The sequence below is a fragment of the Schistocerca gregaria genome, chromosome 1 (assembly GCF_023897955.1).
Source record: "Schistocerca gregaria isolate iqSchGreg1 chromosome 1, iqSchGreg1.2, whole genome shotgun sequence".
Lineage (NCBI taxonomy): Eukaryota > Metazoa > Arthropoda > Insecta > Orthoptera > Acrididae > Schistocerca > Schistocerca gregaria.
The window spans coordinates 951,341,249-951,364,321 of NC_064920.1; the positions used below are offsets into that span (position 1 = coordinate 951,341,249).

At 41.9% G+C, this 23,073-nt stretch overlaps 1 protein-coding gene across 5 annotated transcripts in view; it reads right to left on the reverse strand.

The window, feature by feature from the left end:
* Positions 1–1,204: 1,204 nt before the first annotated feature.
* The window catches only part of LOC126276092 (putative tyramine receptor 2), a 1,721,495-nt gene continuing 1,699,626 nt past the window's right edge, over positions 1,205–23,073 (reverse strand). For all 5 annotated transcript variants that reach the window (XM_049977249.1, XM_049977251.1, XM_049977253.1 and 2 more), the window contains 2 exons: positions 12,645–12,918; positions 1,205–3,455 (listed from right to left, as the gene is read on the reverse strand). In XM_049977249.1, the coding sequence (XP_049833206.1) occupies positions 3,046–3,455; positions 12,645–12,918 (684 nt within the window). In that variant the 3' untranslated portion in view covers positions 1,205–3,045. The remainder of the gene's footprint in view (positions 3,456–12,644; positions 12,919–23,073) is intronic.

Below are 23,073 nucleotides of genomic sequence, written 5' to 3' on the forward strand. Positions count from 1 at the left end.
GTCGTGTTAAGTGTTTGAAACTTTTTTGTCTTTGTTTCCTTTTAATAAGATTTTGCCTGCAACAGGTCTAGGTACGTAAGTGGCCATGGTGGTAATTTAAGTTTTAGTAGCTTCATTCTGTTAGTTATCCTTACATTAACTGGCAGTCATTACATTGTACGAGTTCCGCTATTTATACTTTGGGTCATTGATGTGGAATTTGATGATCGATAAATTTGACCTTGTATTGTACACCCAGTCAATCCATGACACGAGTAGTTATTTTGGGCCCAGTTCCCTGATTCCATAACATACGTAAGTAAACGTATTCACATGTTGGTTTCTCACTAGTAGGCTGTAAGAGGTCCATGACTAATGAATTTATTGCTAGCGCACTCGAGCAGATGTAACTTCGATGGATTGCTCACGTGCTGCCTCCGATATTAAAGCTACAATAGAATCGCAGACTAGGGAGCAGTGTCGGCAGCAGCAGTAGTGGTAGTAGTTCGCGGTCGGGCGGTTGGGTCAGGTCGCTCTTAGAGAGCAGTTATCTAGTTGTATAGTTGTATAGCTCACAGAGAGCACTTGTGTCCTGTGTGGAATTACGAAGGCCGGTCGTGGACAACGATGGCGGTGCCTGAGAGATGTAGTATAAAGTAAAAGCAAAAATTATTATTATTTATTGCCGCAAGCATATGTTATTTGCAACAACTCATTTTGTACTATTGTCATATCAAAGTCACATGTAAATAATTTTCGATAATTTTTCAATAATAATCTTTCATATAAAGATAACTTTTGACTGTTATTCATCAGAATTTAATTTTTTTAGTAATTTCTCCTATCCATAGTCATGCTAATCATCGTAAATAAAATAAGTTATTTTTCATACGTAACAAAATCTAGTGACCAGCATTGTACTGGGCTGTGCCAGAAAGATTTCTTGTAGAAGCAGACATATACGCGTTGTCCGGCGACTTCATTGAGGTAAGAATCTTCAGTTTATTCAGAATGACTTTTCAGGGCCATGACGCATCATTGCTGATGTCCAGATTTACCAGTTTAGATTCACAGTCAGTTAGTTATTGAAAGGTTATTTATGAGTCACATTTTGAATGGGAGGTTAGACACAATTTTATTGGAGGTTACGGAAATAATCTGTTGGGAGGTTACAAGGCAAAGGGTCCGACAAAAGGAGTGGAGAATGGTAGTAAAACAACCTAGCTGTAACAGGAAATCTCATTTATTAAATTTATCAATATCATGAAAGAGCATCATTAGCTGTAGGCAAGTGGGGTCGCCAAGAGGTTGGGGGGGGGGGGGGGGCGAGTGGACTGGCAGCCTCTGGGGGGCGGATGGGCTCAGTTACGCCGTCCCCAGGGGTGGTCGGCCCACGTGAGCTGAGGACGAGTATAATCAGACACACTTGTACTCCTCCAGGAGTGGCACTCTCAATGTGTACATACTTAACAATCCGACAAAGATATCACGTTCATTTTAGGAACTAATGAGCTAATTTACTCTACTGTGGTGTAGGTGAGAGATTTTTCATAAGCTTCCACAAATAGTTTGCGGGCGTGTCTCGTTTAGAAAGCGGCAGATACATAGAGCAAATTACAGGATGTTCTTACACAGTTTACAGTTTTACAGACTGTGAGCAAAGACATCATTGAGCGTTTTCCATTAAGACTGAAGTACGTCAACAGTATTCACAAGTCTACAGATTATGAAAAATCGATACTGAAATGTATAAGTTATCGACTAATACAGTGATGGTATTGCAAGACCACCAGAATTTACATATCTTACAGAAATTGCGGTTACTGTACAACTATGAACATATCCATTAGTGTCATAACATCGTATCAGAGAAACCAGATTACTGCGAAGGCCGTCACTCTTAACGACAACTGTGAGAGATCTACTTGTAACTTGTACTACAGCTCGTGACTAGGCCTTCCCATCATATATATCAGGACCCTGAACTTGTGAAGTATGTAGTTTACAATATACATAAAAATTTACACATTTTTACAAATAAAACTAGTAGTTATACTTTACAACAGTCAGTTTAGTATGTACAGAGGACTGAATGTCAGTCAGTCTCCCAATCTGCCTCATATCTACAGTACGAAATACGCAGATATTTGTAATGAAAAATTAGTCTTAGTACAGTAGAAAAAATGACAAGACGCTATGGCATAATGAGATACTCCCAAAAGTTTATGTACATAAATAATACGATCCTAATATATATTATTAAAATACATTTGAAATAAAAATCTACTTTAAAAAAATCTGCCTTTATTACACGAATCTTTTCAATACCACGATGTAAAGTTGGAGGTGGCTAGCTCAAACAATGGCAGGTAGGAATAAAGGAGCTTGAGCCACGAGAAATGTGTCTGTTCCCGTATATTCGGGCACTAAATTAATCGTAAGTTAATTATCTTAGCTACGATATTCTGACATCAGACGCGGTCTCAGACATTGAGGTGAAGCTGTTAGAAAACTGCTTGTGAATATTGTATTTTTACCTCTGTATTTAGAGAGAAAACCCCATATGTAGGAGAACTGCTGATGACAGCACAATCGGTGATGCTGAAAGCCTCTTTCGAGAGTGACTTCTAAGACAAAGTTTTTGAGAGTTGTTTCAGTTATCATTGCTGTTAAATGTTCTCTTTCAAGGAACGAAGCCAGTTTTCGTTAGGTGACTGTTGAGTTTGTCCTTAGTTAAATGGTATGAGTGTCACAGTAATACACGAAATACTGAAGTAAGTATAAATTCATGTCATTATGAAAATCAAAGCATTCCAGGATTAGTATCAATCATGAGCAGGCCGTACGCTTAACGTCGCCACAATCAACGTTCCATAGGTGCATCAGAATCCCAAAATCGAGTTTTTCTGATTTTCCAAAATCTTTATAACGTACGTTTTGAAATTTGGAAAATACTACGGGTTCAGAACACAGCCATCGTGAAGCCAACGAGTACTTCACTACACACGATTAACACACATCTATACATCATCATCACAGCAAAGCTTTTGAAACTGCACAAGTAATTCATGTCTTGAAATGGAGCAGTTTTTTGAAAGCGCGACGGAAGTCGAGGTTGAAGATGGTGTAGATTATAGGGTTGAGTGCAGAGTTGACGTAGCCGAGCCACGTTATGAAGTTGCCGAGCTTGGGCGAGGGCTTGCAGCTGGGGTTGCAGAAGGGGACGATGACGTACATGAGGAAGAAGGGCAGCCAGCAGACGACGAAGACGCCCATGATGATTCCCAGGGTGCGCGCGGCCCTGCGCTCCTTGGACAGCGAGATGCGCTGCTTCTCCTCGATGAACTGGTACACCGGCATCGACTTGGGCTGGACCGGCGTCGGTGGCGCTGTGCTGCCCTTCTGGCTGGCCGTGCGCGACCGCGGGGAGTCCGTCGCCGCCGCCGTCGTCGTCGTGGTCGTCGTGGTCGTCGTGCCTGCTCACACACCGAAGGCGTTGCTCGTCATAACGGAAACAAGACTTACAAACGTCAAGACACATTACAGCTTTCGTCGGCTTAGAGAAAGCTTTCGGCAATGTAAAACGGCACGGCGCTAGATGCTCGAAATTCTGAGAAAAATATCTGAGTGAGCTGTAGGAAAAGAATAATATAGTAATATACTGGAGCGCCAAAGAAACTGATACATGCAAGCGTATTCAAATACAGAGTTATGTAAGCAGGCAGAATACGGCGCTGCGGTTGGCCGCTCCTGTATGAGACAACATGTGTTTGGGGCAGTTGTTTGCTCATTTACGTCTGCTGCAATGGCAGGTTACCAAGATTTAAGTGAGTTTGAACGTGGTGTTATAGTTTTCCCACAAATGGTGGGATACAGCATCTCCGAGGTAGTGGGGATTTTGCGTATAACAATTTCACGAGTATGAAGTGAATATCATCAATCTGGTAAAACATCAAATCTGTGGCATCGCTGCAGACGGAAAAAGGTCCTGCAAGAATGGGACCAATGACGACTGAAGAGGAGCGTTTAACGTGACAGAAGTGCCACACTCCCACAAAGTGCTGCAGCTTTCAATACTGGGGCATCAACAAGTGTCAGCGAGCGAACCATTCAAGGAAACATCATCGATATGGGCTTTCGGAGCGGAAGGTCCACTCGTGTTCCCTTGATGACTGCACGACACAAAGCTTTATGCCTGGCCTGGGCCCGTCAACACTGACATTGGACTGTTGATGACTGCAAAAATGTTGCCTGTTTTTTTAATACATTTTTGATTGGACGACTGTAGTTTCAAACTGTGTCGAGCGGAGGGACGTGCAAGGGTAGGAGACCACCTCATGAATCCAAGGACCCCGCATGTCAGCAGGGGACTGTTCAAGCTGATGGGGGCTCTGCAATAGTGTAGGGCGTCTGCAGTTAGAGTGATATGGGACCCCTGATACGTCAAGATAGGACTCTGACAAGAGACACGTACATAGACATCCTGTCTGGTCCCATGCATCCATTCATGTCCATTCTACATTCCGACGGACTTGGGCAATTCCAGCAGTACAATGTGACATCCCACACGTCCAGAATTGCTACAGAGTGGTTTCAGGAACACCTTCTGAGTTTAAACATTTCAGCTGCGCACCATAATCTCCAGGCATGAACATGACTGAGCATGTTCAAGATGTTCAAATGGCTCTGAGCACTTTGGGACGTAACTTCTAAGATCATCAGACCCCTAGATCTTAGAACTACTTAACTAACCTAAGGACAGCACACACATCCATGCTTGAGGTAGGATTCGAACCTGCGACCGTAGCGGTCGTGCGGTTCCAGACTCTAGCGCCTAGAACCGCCGGCACTGAGCATGTCTGCAATGCGTTGCAAGGTGCTATTCAGAAGAGATCTCCATCCCCTCGTACTCGTTCGGATTTATGTGCAGCCTTGGTGTTAATTCCCTCCAGCACTACTTCAGACATTTGTCGGATCCGTGACACGTCATGATGCACCACTTCTGTGTGCTCTTGGGGGACCTACACGATATTCGGCAGGTGAACTAGTTTCTGTGGCTTTTCAGTGTATTATAAAACCTACATTAACTCTTTCACGTTTTCACGAGTCAACGGCTGGACGATATCCATGAAATTTGGCATGACGTTGCTTCAACCCTAATGAAAAAGATAAGCTACTTTACTAACTACTTAGTACAAGATATTTATCGCCTTGTATAATATTACTCAAATTAAGGAAAAACATTTATTCTTTGGAGAATTTATTTACTGTTACACTTTTGAACTTTATCACACTTGTGAAAGTGCTATTACCGGTTGATACGTTCTACGTAATATGATTCAACGTAATCAATATAATGATTATTCAATTCTGAACGGGTTTAATCCATATATCCACACGAATTTCGGTATTATTAATTCAGAAAGAACTCAGTTTAATACCTTTTCGCGACGCTAGCGCTTAACCGATTCGGATGGTATTTGGTATGGATATACTTGCAGCTTGATCCCCGAGGGAGACCATAGATTGCTATTCAATAAAGTATATTTTGGCGCTTTATTAACATTTTTAAATATGGTACACGCGTGTGGCATGCAGGTGACTTTGACGTCATGGTCGGCGACTCTTAGTGTCTATAGAGTATTCCGTGACAGTGCAAATCCAATATTATATTGTGTGCGTCGTTTACGACACCGTCTGATATCCCTGACTTGCTTTGGTGGAAATACAACAACAAAAGCTCGAGAGCCATATTTGACACAATTAATACAAGCCTCGTAAACGTGAGTCTCATTTTCCGCATAGTTGTAACAGACCTCAATCTGCGAAAAATGCTCGAATCCAACAAACCTCATAGAAATCTCATGTCCGCCTGAAGTTGGATGCAGAACATCTAGCGGCCTTCAGTGTTACAGAGACAGTAGAAGAGTCACGAGACCTTTGCATTTTAGACGCTGAGCGTCACGCGTCTCTTACAGCTTCCAAAACACTTGAAGGCCCACAACGCCGGCGTCATTTACAGGCTGTACAGCTAATAGAGAGACCTGCCTGTACATGTGGTTCGTGGTAGGGTCTTGGCGAGACTGCATTTGATTATGCTGTTAACTACGTTCATCATAAATTAGTCACCATAGGGGGATGGATGAAAAATACAGGCACGATGACGCACTGGCATGTGTTGCTCGGGTGGCAAATTCTCTCATCCGGCACTAGGTGAGGCACAGAAACATCTGAAGGCTTTACTTCTGCACGAATGTAATGAATCGAATCAGTACTAATTATAATTAGAAAATATAATGCGTGCTTTCAGATTCTACATTCAGCAATAAGATAGAAATACATTCGTAATGTACCTACATAGCGGGACTGCATACATTTTTTCATCACACGTCTCCACAACACTACATACACAGACATCTCCTAAAATTACTAAATTACTAGCTTACTTACTAGCACCACTCATCATGAAAAAACTACTGATTTGCGGACGAAGCAGCAGGTAACAGATAGTAAAAAATATACAGAAAATCAAGACGACCAAGCATGATTTGCTTGGACTGAATAGGGTCTAAAATGGGAATGCAGTCTCTCGTCCACACTGTTCAATATATACATCAAAGAAGCAATGAAGAGAAGAAAGTTCAAGAGTGCGATTAAACTTCATGATGAGAAGATATCAATCTACATCTACATCTACATGACTACTCTGCAATTCACATTTAAGTGCTTGGCAGAGGGTTCATCGAACCACAATCATACTATTTCTCTACTATTCCACTCCCGAACAGCGAGCGGGAAAAACGAACACCTAAACCTTTCTGTTCGAGCTCTGATTTCTCTTATTTTATTTTGATGATCACTCCTACCTATGTAGGTTGGACTCAACAAAATATTTTCGCATTCGGAAGAGAAAGTTGGAGACTGAAATTTCGCGACGAAAAACGTCTATGCTGTAATGACTTCCATCCCAACTCGTGTATCATATCTGCCACACTCTCTCCCCTATAACGCGATAATACAAAACGAGCTGCCCTTTTTTGCACCCTTTCGATGTCCTCCGTCAATCCCACCTGGTAAGGATCCCAAACCGCGCAGCAATATTCTAACAGAGGACGAACGAGTGTAGTGTAAGCTGTCTCTTTAGTGGACTTGTTGCATCTTCTAAGTGTCCTGCCAATGAAACGCAAACTTTGGCTCGCCTTCCCGACAATATTATCTATGTGGTCCTTCCAACTGAAGTTGTTCGTATTTTTAACACCCAGGTACTTAGTTGAATTGACAGCCTTGAGAATTGTACTATTTACCGAGTAATCGAATTCCAACGGATTTCTTTTGGAACTCATGTGGATCATCTCACACTTTTCGTTATTTAGCGTCAACTGCCACCTAACACACCATACAGCAATCTTTTCTAAATCGCTTTGCAGCTGACACTGGTCTTCGGATGACCTTACTAGACGGTAAATTACAGCATCATCTGCGAACAGTCTAAGAGAAGTGCTCAGATTGTCACCCAGGTCATTTATATAGATCAGGAACAGTAGAGGTCCCAGGACGCTTCCCTGGGGAACACCTGATATCACTTCAGTTTTACTCGATGATTTGCCGTCTATTACTACGAACTGCGACCTTCCTGACAGGAAATCACGAATCCAGTCGCACAACTGAGACGATACCCCATAGCTCCGCAGCTTGATTAGAAGTCGCTTGTGAGGAACGGTGTCAAAAGCTTTCCGGAAATCTAGAAATACGGAATCAACTTGAGATCCCCTGTCGATAGCGGCCATTACTTCGTGCGAATAAAGAGCTAGCTGCGTTGCACAAGAGCGATGTTTTCTGAAGCCATGCTGATTACGTGTCAATAGACCCTTCCCTTCGAGGTGATTTATAATGTTTGAATACAGTATATGCTCCAAAACCCTACTGCAAACCGACGTCAATGATAGAGGTCTGTAGTTAAATGGATTACTCCTACTACCCTTCTTGAACACTGGTGCGACCTGCGCAATTTTCCAATCTGTAGGTACAGATCTATCGGTGAGCGAGCGGTTGTATATGAGTACTAAGTAGGGAGCTATAGTATCAGCGTAATCTGAAAGGAACCTAATCGGTATACAATCTGGACCTGAAGACTTGCCCGTATCAAGCGATTTGAGTTGCTTCGCAACCCCTAAGGTATCTACTTCTAAGAAACTCATGCTAGCAGATGTTCGTGTTTCAAATTCTGGAATATTCCATTCGTCTTCCCTGGTGAAGGAATTTCGGAAAACTGCGTTCAATAACTCCGCTTTAGCGGCACAGTCGTCGATAACAGTACCATCGGCACTGCGCACCGAAGGTATTGACTGCGTCTTGCCGCTTGTGTACTTTACATACGACCAGAATTTCTTCGGATTTTCTACCAAATTTCGAGACAATGTTTCGTTGTGGAACCTATTAAAGGCATCTCGCATCGAAGTACGTGCCAAATTTCGCGCGTCTGTAAATTTTATCCCATCTTCGGGATTTCGCGTTCTTCTGAACTTCGCATGCTTTTTCCGTTGCCTCTGCAACAGCGTTCGGACCTTTTTTGTGTTCCACGGGGGATCCGTACCATCTCTTACCAATTTATGAGGTATGAATATCTCAATTGCTGTTGCTACTATATCTTTGAATTTGAGCCACTTCTCGTCTACATTCGCATAGTCAGTTCGGAAGGAATGGAAATTGTCTTTTAGGAAGGCTTCTAGTGGCACTTTATCCGCTTTTTTAAATAAAATTATTTTGCCTTTGTTTCTGATGGATTTGGAAGAAATGTTATTGAGCCTAGCTACAATGACCTTGTGATCACTAATCCCTGTATCAGTCATGATGCTCTCTATCAGCTCTGGATTGTTTGTGGCCTAGAGGTCATGTGTGTTTTCGCAACCATTTACAATTCGCGTGCGTTCGTGGACTAACTGCTCGAAATAATTTTCGGAGAATGCATTTAGGACAATCTCGGAAGATGTTTTCTGCCTACCACCGGTTTTGAACAAGTATTTTTGCCAACATACCGAGGGTAGGTTGAAGTCCCCACCAACTATAACCGTATGAGTGGGGTATTTATTTGTTACGAGACTCAAACTTCCTCTGAACTGTTCCGCAACTGTATCATCGGAGTCTGGGGGTCGGTAGAAGGAGCCAATTATTAAGATAATTATTATGATAAGAGTGTAGATAATATGATGACATTGTTTCACACAGTCAAAAATAACTATAAGACCGGTTGAGGGGAATCAATGGTCTAATCAGTAAAAGATATGGATTAAGGGTAAACCGAAGGAAGTCGACAGTAACGAGGAGTAGCAAAAAGGAAGTTAACTATAAAATTGACATCATAATTGGAACCCATGAATTAGACGAAGGGGCGCAAGAAACGACTAGCGCAGGCAAGAGGGTATTCATTACCAACAGAAGGTTTCTGAGTGATCAGTCACTTTACTCGTTTGTTGCAGCCAATTTCCCGGTTGGATTCAAAACTCTGTCATCGTCTATATTTTTTACCCTCTGCAGCTACCTCTAGTAATATGGAAGCTATTCCCTGATGTTTCAACAGATGTCCCATCACCCTATCCATTCTTCATGTCAGTGCTTTCCTATATTCTTTTACTTGCACGTTCTCAGGAGAACCTCCTCATTCCTTACTTTTTCAGAACACGTCATTTTCAAGATGCTTCTATAACACCACATCTCAAAGGCTTAGATTCTCTTTTGTTCCGGTTTTTCCACGGTCTATTTCTTACTTCCAGACGATGCTGTCCTCCAAACGCACAGTCTCAGAAATTTCTTCCTCAAATTAAGACCTATTTGTGATACTAGCACAGTTCTTGGCTACGAATGCCGGTTTTGTCAGTGTTAGTCTGCTTTTTATCTCCTCCTTGTTTTTTCCATCTAGCGTTATTTTTCTGCCTTGGTAACAGAATTCCCTAACTCCAAACACATTGCGACTCCCGATTCTGACGTCAAGTTTCTCGCTGTTCTCATTATCTTCGTCTTTGTTCGATTTACTATGAGTCCATACTCTGTACTCATTAGACTGTTAATTCCTTTCACCACATCCTGTGGATTTAAAATGTGAAGAAATCGAAAAAGAAATGATCGTCGGAAGGACTGAATCATCTACAAAAGTCAAATTAACATAAGGTGAAATTAAAAGAAATGGCGGTAAAGCTAAGAGTGCAATGGGAATACCACTGCTACATACAGACGAGCGAGCGGATAGTAGCTGGCAAGAGTACATTGAAGGCATCTACTAGAAGGAAGATTTGTCTGTGACGTGATAGAAGAGGAAATAGTGGTCGGCAGGGAAGAAATGGGCGAGCCGGAATTAGAATTTAAATGAGTTGTGGAAGATCAAATAAGGCACAGGTGAGGGAATACATAACATACCATCGGCAATTCTAAAGTCATTGCGGGGGGGGGGGGGGGGGGTGGAACAATAAATGTGCTACACACTTTCGGGAAAACATCATCCACGAAATTTCGAGGATTATACGAGCCGAAAAGTGTGATAGGTAGTTTTGGCGTAGCGGTTGATAATGGATGCAAGACTAAACAAAAATCAGATTCGTTAACTGGATTTGTCGACCTGAGAAAAAAGTTGGACAGTGTAAAATGATGCAAGATGTTCGAAATACTGAGAAAAATTAGAATTATGTGTAGGGAGAGACGGGTAATATACAATATGTACAAGAACCAAGAGCGAATAATAAGACTGGAAGACAAAGAACAAAGTTCTCGGATGAAAAATGGTGTTAGGCAGGGATGTGGTCTTTCACCCTTACTGTTATCAAAGAAACAATGAGCGAAAATGAGGAAGATTCAAGAAGTGGGATTAAAATTCAGGCTGAAAGTGTATCAGTGATAAGATTCGCTGATGACATTATTGCCCTCAGTGAGAGTGAAAGAAGTCTACTGGTGACAGACATTAACAATATGAGGCAGAAAATTGTGAAAATATACTTTTGGGGCATAGCATCGTGTAGGGCCATAGAAAAACCAGACAAGAAGAGCATCGAAGTTTCTGAACTGTGGTGTTATGAAAAGATGTTGGAAATTAGGTAGACCAGTGAGATGGTTCTACTTGGAATCGACGAAGAAAGGAACATACGGGAAATACTGACGGAATGATAGTACATGTCTTCAGACATCAGGCAACAACAAACCGTTGTGTTAGAGGACGCTAGCAAACACAGTAGAGGAAGGCATAGATTTGGAATTACATCACACAAACAACTGCGGACTTAGGCTGTAAGTGCTGCTCTGAGATGGTTGGCAGAGAAGATGAATTCGTGGCGCGCCGTATCAGACCAGCCAGAAGACTGCTGACGCAAATGCGGCAATGTACATTCTCTCGTTGTTATTGGTACCATAACGAGAGACACGTTGTTACTTTCTACCTCTACAACATTAAATAGTGTGGTAATCATGATCCAAGGAGACAGACTTATGTGGAACGAGGGAATACCATATTTTCAAACAGAAATATGTAGAGGTATTAAGTGCAAGATATAGCAGGAACAAAATAGATGGCGTTTTTTGAAGTGACAGGGACGTCATAGGATGTTAGCAACTTCACTCATAAATATGCCTTATTTTGAATGGTTCCAAGATAAACGCTTACTAATATTTAGTAATGAAAGTAAAGCTTTCCTCAAGCTGAGAATTCGTTCAACACCACAGCCCTTTGATACGTAGTAGTAGTAGTAGTAGTGGTGGTGGTGGTGGTGCTGGCAATTTCATTTGTACGTGAGTCACTTTCATAATGACATTACACAGGGTTGACGCAACACGCTACGTATTCCTCTGCCAAACTTTTCTCCTCAGGGTAGGCTACCACTTGTTCCAATGGTTCAAATGGCTCTGAGCACTATGGGACTTAACATCTGAGGTCATCAGTCCCCTAGAACTTAGAACTACTTAAACCTAAGGACGTCTCACATATCCATGCCCGAGGCAGGAATCGAACCTGCGACCGTGGTGGTCGCGCGGTTCCAGACTGAAGCGCCTAGAACCGCATGGCCACCATAGGCCGGCGCAACCACTTGTACCCTATGTCTTTCTGATTGTCAGGGTTTTCCCCATAATCCTTTCCTTTCAGACTCAGTGGAGAAACTTCTCACTTCCTGTCTTATAATTGCACCTAGTTTCCAACACACTACGATATCGCTACATCCCAACCACTCCGATTCTATTCTTTTCCACGTTTCGCAACTCGGTAACCAGGGGACAACGAATGTTGGACACTAAGTTCCGATACCTTAGTGATAATGTTTTAGTTACATATCCTCCTGAGATGTGGCTCTTAGTGCAATGAAACTGCAAACTGGTAGGTAAAGGATTAATACCCAAAATGATTTTAGGTTGTCAGAAATTATGGATACGTAAAATACGCAGCCAAAAATCTGCAAACATGAAGTAAGAACTGTTGCAAATTTAACTAACATAATGTACCTACGAAAGCACACATTTATATCAATGTAGTCTCTGGGGAAACCAGTGTAATTCTTCTATTGTGAAAATTGGAAATTTCTGCAAGACCCAATTTTGAATACTGTTACCAGAGGTACTCCTAGATATGTGCGAATTGTATCGGAATGGGATCGGATTTTGCGACACAGTCTTCATCCTGCGGCGGTACTCACACGTGTAGCCATCCTCGGCCATGTGGTTCTTGGCGATGGGCCCCATGCTGACGCTGTTGTCGGTGACGGAATCCTCGGCCACCATTGAGGGTGCCAGGAAGCGCCCCTCCTCGGCGGACGGGTCCTTTTTCTTGGACTTCTTCTTCGTCTTGCGCCTCTTCTCCTTCGACGAGGGCGCAGGCGGAGGCGGCGGAAGGTCGTTGTGGTTGGTTTCGCTGCTCACCGACTCCTGGTCGTGCGACGGCACCGTCGCCGTCACTGCCTGTGCAGCCATCTGCAGAAAATACGAACAGGAAGGAGTCAGTAGTCACCTACGTGATCTTGGAATTTGTGGGAAACATTATGGTTTGGACTTACGACTGTGGTTTAGTTTTGCAGCAGCAAACAATGTTGAACGTAGAAATACATGGGTGCTCACATTTGAAGAACAGTAGCAGTGGGAGACACTTCACTTTTTAAAGTCTTCTCAATAATAAAGTCAAAAGAGACTGAGCGTAAGCTAGGAGAGGAATTGAAAGTTGTAGACCTTGTCCTTTGGAAAAGAACAGTTCCGGTATTAGTCTTAGAAGATCTAGAGGAAGCACGGAAAAAATTAATGTTGGCTACAGCTCAGCGATTTTAAATGTCGATTTCTTCACTGTTTGTCCGTAGTCTTCACCATTGCGTAGGCGAGCAGTAGAAAATTCTTAAAATGACATTATCAAGTAGCTTCTGAGGATAAGCCACAAACTGCGTTGTACCGTCTTCAAGAATGGAAACTTGTCTTCGATGTTTACGCAACAGACTGTTTAGACTATTAATGAGCGATGTTGCTTAATGATTCAGCGTAGCAGTAAGTAAACAACATCAAGTCAAATAAATTCCATTCAGTGTGTAATAGAACGGAAAAAATACTTCGTACTAAAGCTACATGACCAAGAAAAACAGTACTGTGATGGTTCCACAGCAAGACTGCAAGACAAAATTTTTGTTGAATCTATTTAGAAAACATCACTGGTTCGTTGGCAGACACTGTAGCTGTTTTCCATATGAGACACTTAACGTGCTGACCCTCTTTTGTTGGGAAATATCGCGTACGGCTAGCTTGCGTGGCAATGACGCTGCTCACAAAGAGAATACAATGGTGCCCAAATAGTTCTCATAACGCCTGTTCATCAGATATGCCAAATTATAGTGTATTACTTCGGTCCAGTGTCACACTACTTAAGCTGTTTTCCATATTTGTAAACACTCGCGAGACACTTTCAAACAGGTGCTCCTTAACTTATAAATTGATTCTTTATTCTGATACAAGCTTAGTACCCGGCGTTATCGGGTATGCATTTATTTCGATTTTGTATTAGTCCTTCTCCTCCTCATCCTCCTCCCCCTCCCTCTCTGTACATCTCCTCCTCCTCTTTCTGTCCATCTTCTGCTGTCCTCTCTTTCCTGCTCCTCCACCCCCTCTCCCCACCGCCCTGTCTGTCTTCATGAATATGGATAAAGTGGTGAAAATTGTAGCTTCCTCACCGTGTGACAACTATTTTAGGTACTGTATCCACATTCATTTCTTTTAATATGTTTAAGAGAGTTGATGACCCAGTCAATACACACACACACACACACACACACACACACACACACACACACACACACACACACACATACACACACACACACACACACACACACACACACACACACACACTCGCGCGCGCGCGCTCACGCACACACCTACCCGCGTCCATCTCCTCCTTGTACCTCGCTGTCTATCTCCATCCCTCTCCATGTTATTTCACTCTTCCCAGTAGGAGGCTAGTTGTCCTTAACCCTACAGTATTCCTTTCCAGTTTGTAACTAGTATGTGTACCAAGTTTCGATGAGATCATTCCAGGGATTTTTACTCAAGGCCTTGCCCGCATCCACACATCCCAAATATGTTTCATATATATTTAACATATTTCACATCAATTTGTACATGTATTTCCCACCTACATCTCTAGCGAATTTCACCCTGCTAGATGTTTATGACATATCTTCTGAACAAGGTGTCGTACAATATTATAATTTTTCTGCTTCAGTACACGTGAATATTATCTGCAAAATGTGTCGTTAATACTTTGATAGTTTAGACGTAATAAATTAAAAGTTCATGCTTCATGCGAGAGTTTTACTGCATGGGCAGCGAAAATGTGATAAATGATAAACTTTTTTCCTATTACCATTTTATAGGAGTCGTCAGCGAAATTAAGTTTCGTTATTGTTTGAAATTGTACGTAAAGTTTGATGCAACTTTATAAATGGTCTCATTCTCAAATACTGTAGGCTAAATAATGGGTAACCTCTTTAATAGGTAGGTGGTTCTTACCTTCTCAACGTCGATTTACAGACGGTAAATGAGAAATATACCAAGTTTCGTCGAACTCAGTCCAGCGGTTGAGGAGGAGACGTTGAACTTATACACATACACACATAAATACGAGTACCTACATACATCCACTGAAGTTGCAGAACTCATGGGATGCCTCCTAAGGTAGTGCGTGTACGTACGTACGTCCGTATGTACGCACACACACACAAACACACCACACACACCACACACACCACACACACCACACACACCACACACACCACACACACCACACACAACACACACACCCACACACACCACACACACCCACACACACACACACACACACACACACACACACACACACACACACACACATACGTGAATATAAGTATGGATCCAGTCATTCGAGTTTGACAAAAATATTATGCACTCATCCATTCCTTAAATGTAGCTAACCTGACAGTCATCACAAAAATATGAAAGCTGAAACAGAGGAGATAGCTTCTCGGAATCATGAAAATAATGGGAGAATAAGTAACAGATCCAAGTTCGAATGTGGATCTGAGGCATGCTTTAACGAGTCAAATACTCGAATACGGATCTGGAACAGCACATTAAAGTAAAAGAAAGTTCCAAATGTTTTGTTGCGCTATACGTTGATGTGTCAAAGGTATTGGGATAGCGATATGCACGTATACTGTTGGCGGTAGTATCAAGTAAACAAGTCACAAAAGGGCCGTGATTTGGCGGAACTGTCATTTGTACTCAGGTGATTTATGTTAAAAGGTGTCAGACATGATAATGGCTGCACAATGGAAAATAATAGGCCCTGAAGGCGGAATGGTAGTTGGAGCAAGACGCGTGGGAAATTATGTTTCGGAAATCGTAGAGAATATAATATTCCGAGATCCGCAGTCTCAATAGCATGTAGAGAACACCAAATTTCAGGCATTACCTCTCACCACTACAAGGCAGAGGTCGACGACCTTCACTTAACGAGCGAGAGCAACTGCGTTTGCGTAGAGTTGTCAGTGCTAACAGACAAGCAACGAAATAACTGCAGAAATCAATGTGAGACGTACGACGAATGCATTCATTAGGTCAGAGCGGCAAAATTTGGCGTTAATTGTCTAAAGCAGCAGACGAGCAACGCGGGTGCCTTTTCTGATAACACGACATCGACTGCAGCGCCTCTCTTGGGTTCGTGACCATATTGATTGGACGCTAGACGACTGTAAAACCTTGATGTCGAGAGATGAGTCCCAATTTCGGTTGATGAGAGCTGATAAGCTCGAGTCTGGCGCAGCCATAGACTCACGTACGCAGAATGGCACTGTGCAAGCTGATGGTGGCACGACAGTGGTGTGGGCCGTGTTCACATGGGGTGGATCGGGTCCCTTGGTCCAATTGTAGCAATCATTGACTAGGAATAGTTATATTCGGCTATTTGGAGAACATTTGTAACCATTCGTGGTCTTCAAGTTTGCAAATAACGATATAATTGTTACGGATGACAATGCGCCATGTCACCGGGCCACAAATGTTCGCCAATTGTTTGAAGAACTTTCTGGACAGTTCGAGAGAAAGATTTGGCCATCCAGATCGCGCGACATGAATCCCATTAAACATTTATTTGACGCAATCGAGATGTCAGTTCTTGTACGAATTCCTGCACCGGTAACACTTTCACAATTACGGACGGCTATAAAGACAGCATGGCTCAATACTTCTGCATGGGATTTCCAGCGAATTGTTGAGTACATGCCATACCAAGTGAAATTCATCGCGAATTTCTGATGCGTATGGCGAATACAATGTATCACGTACGTGTGAAACGATTTAGTTTAGGTCGGGTATCATTAAATGTTGTTGAAAGAGCAGTCTGCCAGGACACGCTTCTCGTGTCAGTACCCTTTCTGCCACTGCTGGGCTACATACTACCGTTAGAAATGACGACGGCGAACGGTGGAAGACTTCCGGCTCTTGTTTGGCGTCAGTCACGGTACAGTTCACGCAGTCATGACAAAGCATCTGAAGTTCCGGAAAATCTGTGCACATTGGATTCCCCGCAGCCTGATGGAGGACCAGTAGTTGAACAAAACAGCGACATCATTCCAGGACATATAATGGTATCAGATTGTCGCGGGAAATGAAAGAAGGTGTCATCAGTTTGATAAAGCGTCAGAGTCCGCAGCGGAATCTCACAGATCTACCAACCTCCACGACCCCCCCCCCCTTCCCCCACCACGCCATAGAAAATGTCCAAGGCCATGCACATCACCTATGGGAATGTCATGATGACATTTTTATTTGAGTGCAAGAGCTCGCTACTCATTAAATTTTTCACGCACGGATCCACAATTTACATACAGCAGTTACTAAAACTGAAACGCACCATGTAGTCCAAGTGCTTAGGAATGTTGACGGACGGCGTCGTTCAGTTGCAGAGAAATGCCCGCCGACATATTGCAAGGCTGTTTCGATTACGCCGCAGAGGTTCCACTGGGAAGCCAGTACACATCCTCTATACGGTCCCGATGGCTACCGATGCGATTTCAATATTTTTGGAGCCCCGGAGAAAGACATTCGTCGCCGTTAATTTACTTATGGCGAAGAGGTGCGCCTGTGGATACAATCACCGTTCCGTAAGCCACAGAAATAAGTTTACCATGATGCTTTTGAAATAATAAAAATTTCATTTATTTTTACCCAACTTCTCGTTATCATTGGATTGCCCCTTAGATATCAATGTATGCAATGCGCGACTGCGCCAAACATCATACGCTGCGGAGTATTACTGAAGCTAATAGTTTACGGGAAGAAGAGGCATTCGTCTGACATTCCTCCTCATAACAGATAGATTCATATAGTAATACGCTAGTAGGTACCAGTATCTTAATCAATTTATCTTTCTTCAACCTCTTAGTTAGATCTTATAATCAAATTGATTGGCAAAATTGAGTTACATTTCCTTGGTTGACTGCAGAGCTCGTATGTGCAACTATTAAATGTGAGCGTTACATTTCCCTACATTATCCATAACAAAACAAGTAACAGCATGTACCGTCATCCATCTCTGTCACTTTCCCTAGAAGCTCTTTGCATGCTTTCAAGTGTTCTACACATGTGTTCTGAAGCACATGTGGAGTCACCGACTCGAGCCGCATTAAAAATGAGTTCTGCAATTGTTCTTGTCAAACGTGACATACGCAAGGTTCTTGACATAACGGATATCTAGGTAGCGGAGAGCAGGGCACACTATCGTAACGTCATGTTTAGTACGACCGATCCAACTATTTGGAACAAGACGGCTGCAACCGAATATGGGTCGGCTCCTTCCCACTGACTGTAGCGCTGAAGAATTCTTCTGTGCACTGGGATGAAGGAACGACAGTTGTTAAATTCTAACACTCAGAATGCCTTTTTTAAGGGATATACCATTTTCATTAATGACGCTAAACTTTGCTACTGCTTGTTCATCGACTCACATGAGTCATCTTCGGTTTCAACACTTCTGCGCAACGATTGAAATTTTGAATTGTCGTTACATCCTCTCTAATTATTGTCTGTCTATTCCTATGCATTAAACTGTTATAGTTTTTTGTAAAGGCTATATTCATTTTGAATTGTCCTGTTTTCAACAGGAACGACAGTTGTTAAATTCTAACACTCAGAATGCCTTTTTTAAGGGATATACCATTTTCATTAATGACGCTAAACTTTGCTGCTGCTTGTTCATCGCCTCACATGAGTCATTTTCGGTTTCAACACTTTTGCGCAACGATTGAAATTTTGAATTGTCGTTACATCCTCTCTAATTATTGTGTGTCTATTCCTATGCATTAAACTGTTATAGTTTTTTTTTTTTTTTGTAAAGGTTATATTCATTTTGAATTGTCCTGTTTTCAACATCAACTCTTCTGTACCTAAATTAGCCTGGATGGTTCGATCGATACTTGACTGATAATACATGTTTGTTTCCTGAAGTCGTTCGACCACAATTACATTCAGTAGAACTAACCTGTTACTGAAAGAGAGATATACCGCAGGGTAAACGAACTACGTCAACAGTGGTCTTCTCTTAAACGCTATAACCGAGTGGCTCGTCGCGGTTCGCTGTGTCTTGTGAGTTTGCGTGATGACGTGTCGCCACTCTTGAAGAGATAGAGAGCGTTGACGTCCTTAGAGTCTTTTCCAGAGAGTCGGTGCTCAATTCATTTCATCATTAGTTCAATAGCAACTCTTGGTACATGGTGGGCGTTAGTTAAAATTCATGAAATACATTTAGTTTTCGACGAGTAATATTAAAGTGAACAACGGTTTAACGACGCGGCAATAAAGCGACGCGCTCAGGGAATTAAAGCGGCGTAATATCTCACGCAGCGGTCTTCACGCCTTGTCGACTTTTACTCTTGTCTTGTGCTGGTGGAAGATATTACGGCACGCGCTGATGGTGTAAGATATCATATGCATGAAAAATTGTAACACGGGTTGCAGTCTTCAGAACATGATAATGTTTAGACAGTTATTTTGTTGCATGATTTCAAGACACCAAATTAAAAGTAATAAAAAGAAACGCAACGATAGATAACGCTTAACAGTTTTAAAACGAAGATCATTACGTGAAGAGTCTCTATTCATCACTGAAACGATCCATAGGTTGCAAACAAAGAAAAGTACTTGGCACGAAGGGTAGTGAAGCAAATGAAGACAGTTGAATTTGCTGAAACTAAACGAATGGGTGACGTTGACGAAAACGACGAATATTCAGTGTTATCAGCCAAAAATGTCAAGACGTTCTGAACACATGAAACAATAAAAACTTGAGGCTAAGAAAAAGTTGTTTAAGACCAGGAATTGAGCCCAGATGTTGGATATCGTGTTTTTCGCGGTTATATGTAGATGCATAACTTAGAACAAAGCTTGAGGAAACATGCTCTGATAGCCTAGTGGTTAAGCCAGAGGAAGGAAAAGCAGGAAACTAAACTCAAATTCATGTCTGTCACAAATCTTTATCTGTAATAAAACATTCATTTTTTAAACAAGACTTTATATTCCTGGGAGTAAAAATAGAGAGCCTTACAAGTGATTAGAAAAGTGGACAGGAAGCAAAATATTTGTACATTCTGAGTTACAGTTAAATTGTTAATACGTTACTTCACCGATAGCTGAATACACGGCAAAAACCGCGTACGAGTAAACAGAAATAAAGAGGTCAGAAAGAGAACCAAATACATTTGGAAACTTCGTTCCATTCCATGCTGGCCGCCTGGTACGGCAACCTGTTATGAATTTCTTAAAATAAGACAATCTCGGTTACTAAATCTTTTTTATTTAGAGAGATGTTGCGTTTCGGCCTTTCGGGGCATAATCGGAATGGCCTAGGGGTGAAAGATGACAATAGCCAGGCATATACAGATTAAAATGGGGAAATGGAGTTAATATAAAAACACAAAAGAAGCAATGTTCAAGGCTGTGCAGCCGTCTCTACAATGAAATATAACTGTGATTTTCAGTAAAAATGAATGTGGCAAACCAACATTCGTCCATAAATGCTCACCTCCGGCATTAAGATAAAATTTCATGGAGGAACACGATCTTATCATCATGGCACGAATTAAAACATTACGGATCCTTAAAAAAATAACAGATTACACAGCAGAATAGCAACATGCATATTACCATTAAACAAGTGTTAAATACGTTTGTCCTGTTTGTGAAAGTTACAAAACACAAAAAAGAAGGAAACGTACGTATCCACTTCACAGTACCTCTGATGATCAGATATTCATTTCGCATCACATTGGCTGAGTTTTGTTATGAAAGAAAAACTTCGCGTCTGTATTGAGCGTGTATAAATACTAAATCTTGGCTCCAAGTAATTAAACATATAGTGCCAGTAAATTATTTTGAAAGTGCAACCCCTGTATATGTGGTTAGGGGCTACTGTCCTGTGAATTTAAATTGGATTCTGCATTAGCTGGTTTAGAGACACACTCCCTCCACTTTCCGAATTGTCGTTATAGTAAAGGTGCAGCGTAGTATCTTACCATCCTGTAGACTAAGAAAATCACGAAGTAAATGGAAACCACAATGTACTGATGCTTCGGATATTTTTTTGTGGAACTCATCTCTTTTTTTTGGGTCATCAGTCTACTGACTGGTTTGATGCGGCCCGCCACGAATTCCTTTACTGTGCTAACCTTTTCATCTCAGAGTAGCACCTGCAACCTGCGTCCTCAATTATTTGCTTGACGTATTCCAATCTCTATCTTCTTCTACAGTTTTTGCCCTCTACAGCTCCCTCTAGTACCATGGAAGTCATTCCCTCATGTCTTAGCAGATGTCCTATCATCCTGTCCCTTCTCCTTATCAGTGTTTTCCACATATTCCTTTCCTCTCCGATTCTGCGTAGAACCTCCTCATTCCTTACCTTATCAGTCCACCTAATTTTCAACATTCGTCTATAACACTACATCTCAAATGCTTCGATTCTCTTCTGTTCCGGTTTTCCCACAGTTCATGTTTCACTACCATACAATGCTCTACTCCAGACGTACATCCTCAGAAATTTCTTCCTCAAATTAAGGCCGGTATTTGATATTAGTAGACTTCTCTTGGCCAGAAATGCCTTTTTTGCCATAGCGAGTCTGCTTTTGATGTCCTCCTTGCTCCGTCCGTCATTGGTTATTTTACTGCCTAGATAGCAGAATTCCTTAACTTCATTGACTTCGTGACCATCAATCCTGATGTTAAGTTTCTCGCTGTTCTCATTTCTACTACTTCTCATTACCTTCGTCTTTCTCCGATTTACTCTCAAACCGTACTATGTACTCATTAGACTGTTCATTCCGTTCAGCAGATCATTTAATTCTTCTTCACTTTCACTCAGGTTAGCAATGTCATCAGCGAATCGTACCATTGATATACTTTCACCTTGTATTTTAATTCCACTCCTGAACCTTTCTTTTATTTCCATCATTGCTTCCTCGATGTACAGATTGAAAAGTAGGGGCGAAAGGCTATAGCCTTGTCTTTCTCCCTTCTTAATACGAGCACTTCGTTCTTGAACGTCCACTCTTATTATTTCCTATTGGTTGTTGTACATATTGTATATGACCCGTCTCTCCCTATAGCTTACCCCTACTTTTTTCAGCTTCTCGAACAGCTTGCACCATTTTATACTGTCGAATGCTTTTTCCAGGTCTACAAATCCTATGAACGTGTCTTGATTTTTCTTTAGACTTTTCTTTTTCCATTATTAGCCGTAACGTCAGAATTGCCTCTCTCGTGCCTTTACTTTTCCTAAAGCCAAACTGATCGTCACCTAGCGCATTCTCAATTTTCTTTTCCATCCTTCTGTATATTATTCTTGTAAGCAGCTTCGATGCATGAGCTTGTCAGCTCTTGCCGTCTTCGGAATTGTGTGGATGATGCTTTTCCGAAAGTCAGACGGTATGTCGCCAGACCCATATATTCTACACACCAACGTGAATAGTCGTTTTGTTGCCACTTCCCCTAATTATTTTAGAAATTCTGATGGAATGTTATCTATCCCTTCTGCCTTATTTGACCGTAAGTCCTCCAAAGCTCTTTTAAATTCCGATTCTAATACTGGATCCCCAATCTCTTCTAAATCGACTCCTGTTTCTTCTTCTATCACATCAGACAAATCTTCACCCTCATAGAGGCTTTCAATGTATTCTTTCCACATATCTACTCTCTCCTCTGCATTTAACAGTGGAATTCCCGTTGCACTCTTAATGTTACCACCGTTGCTTTTAATATCGCCAAAGTTTGTTTTGACTTTCCTGTATGCTGAGTCTGTCCTTGTGACAATCATATCCTTTCCGATGTCTTCACATTTTTCCTGCAGCCATTTCGTCTTAGCTTCCCTGCAGTTCCTATTTATTTCATTCCTCACGACTTGTATTTCTGTATTCCTGTTAAGCACTACACCACAATTTATATAGCGCCATCATAAAGGCTTATGGACATGGTAAAAGGCGAACTGGGTTACCTTCACCTAGAGTCTGCGTTGCCACAGATAATACGGCACGAATCGTGGAAGAATACTAAAGATAGCTACCACTGAAC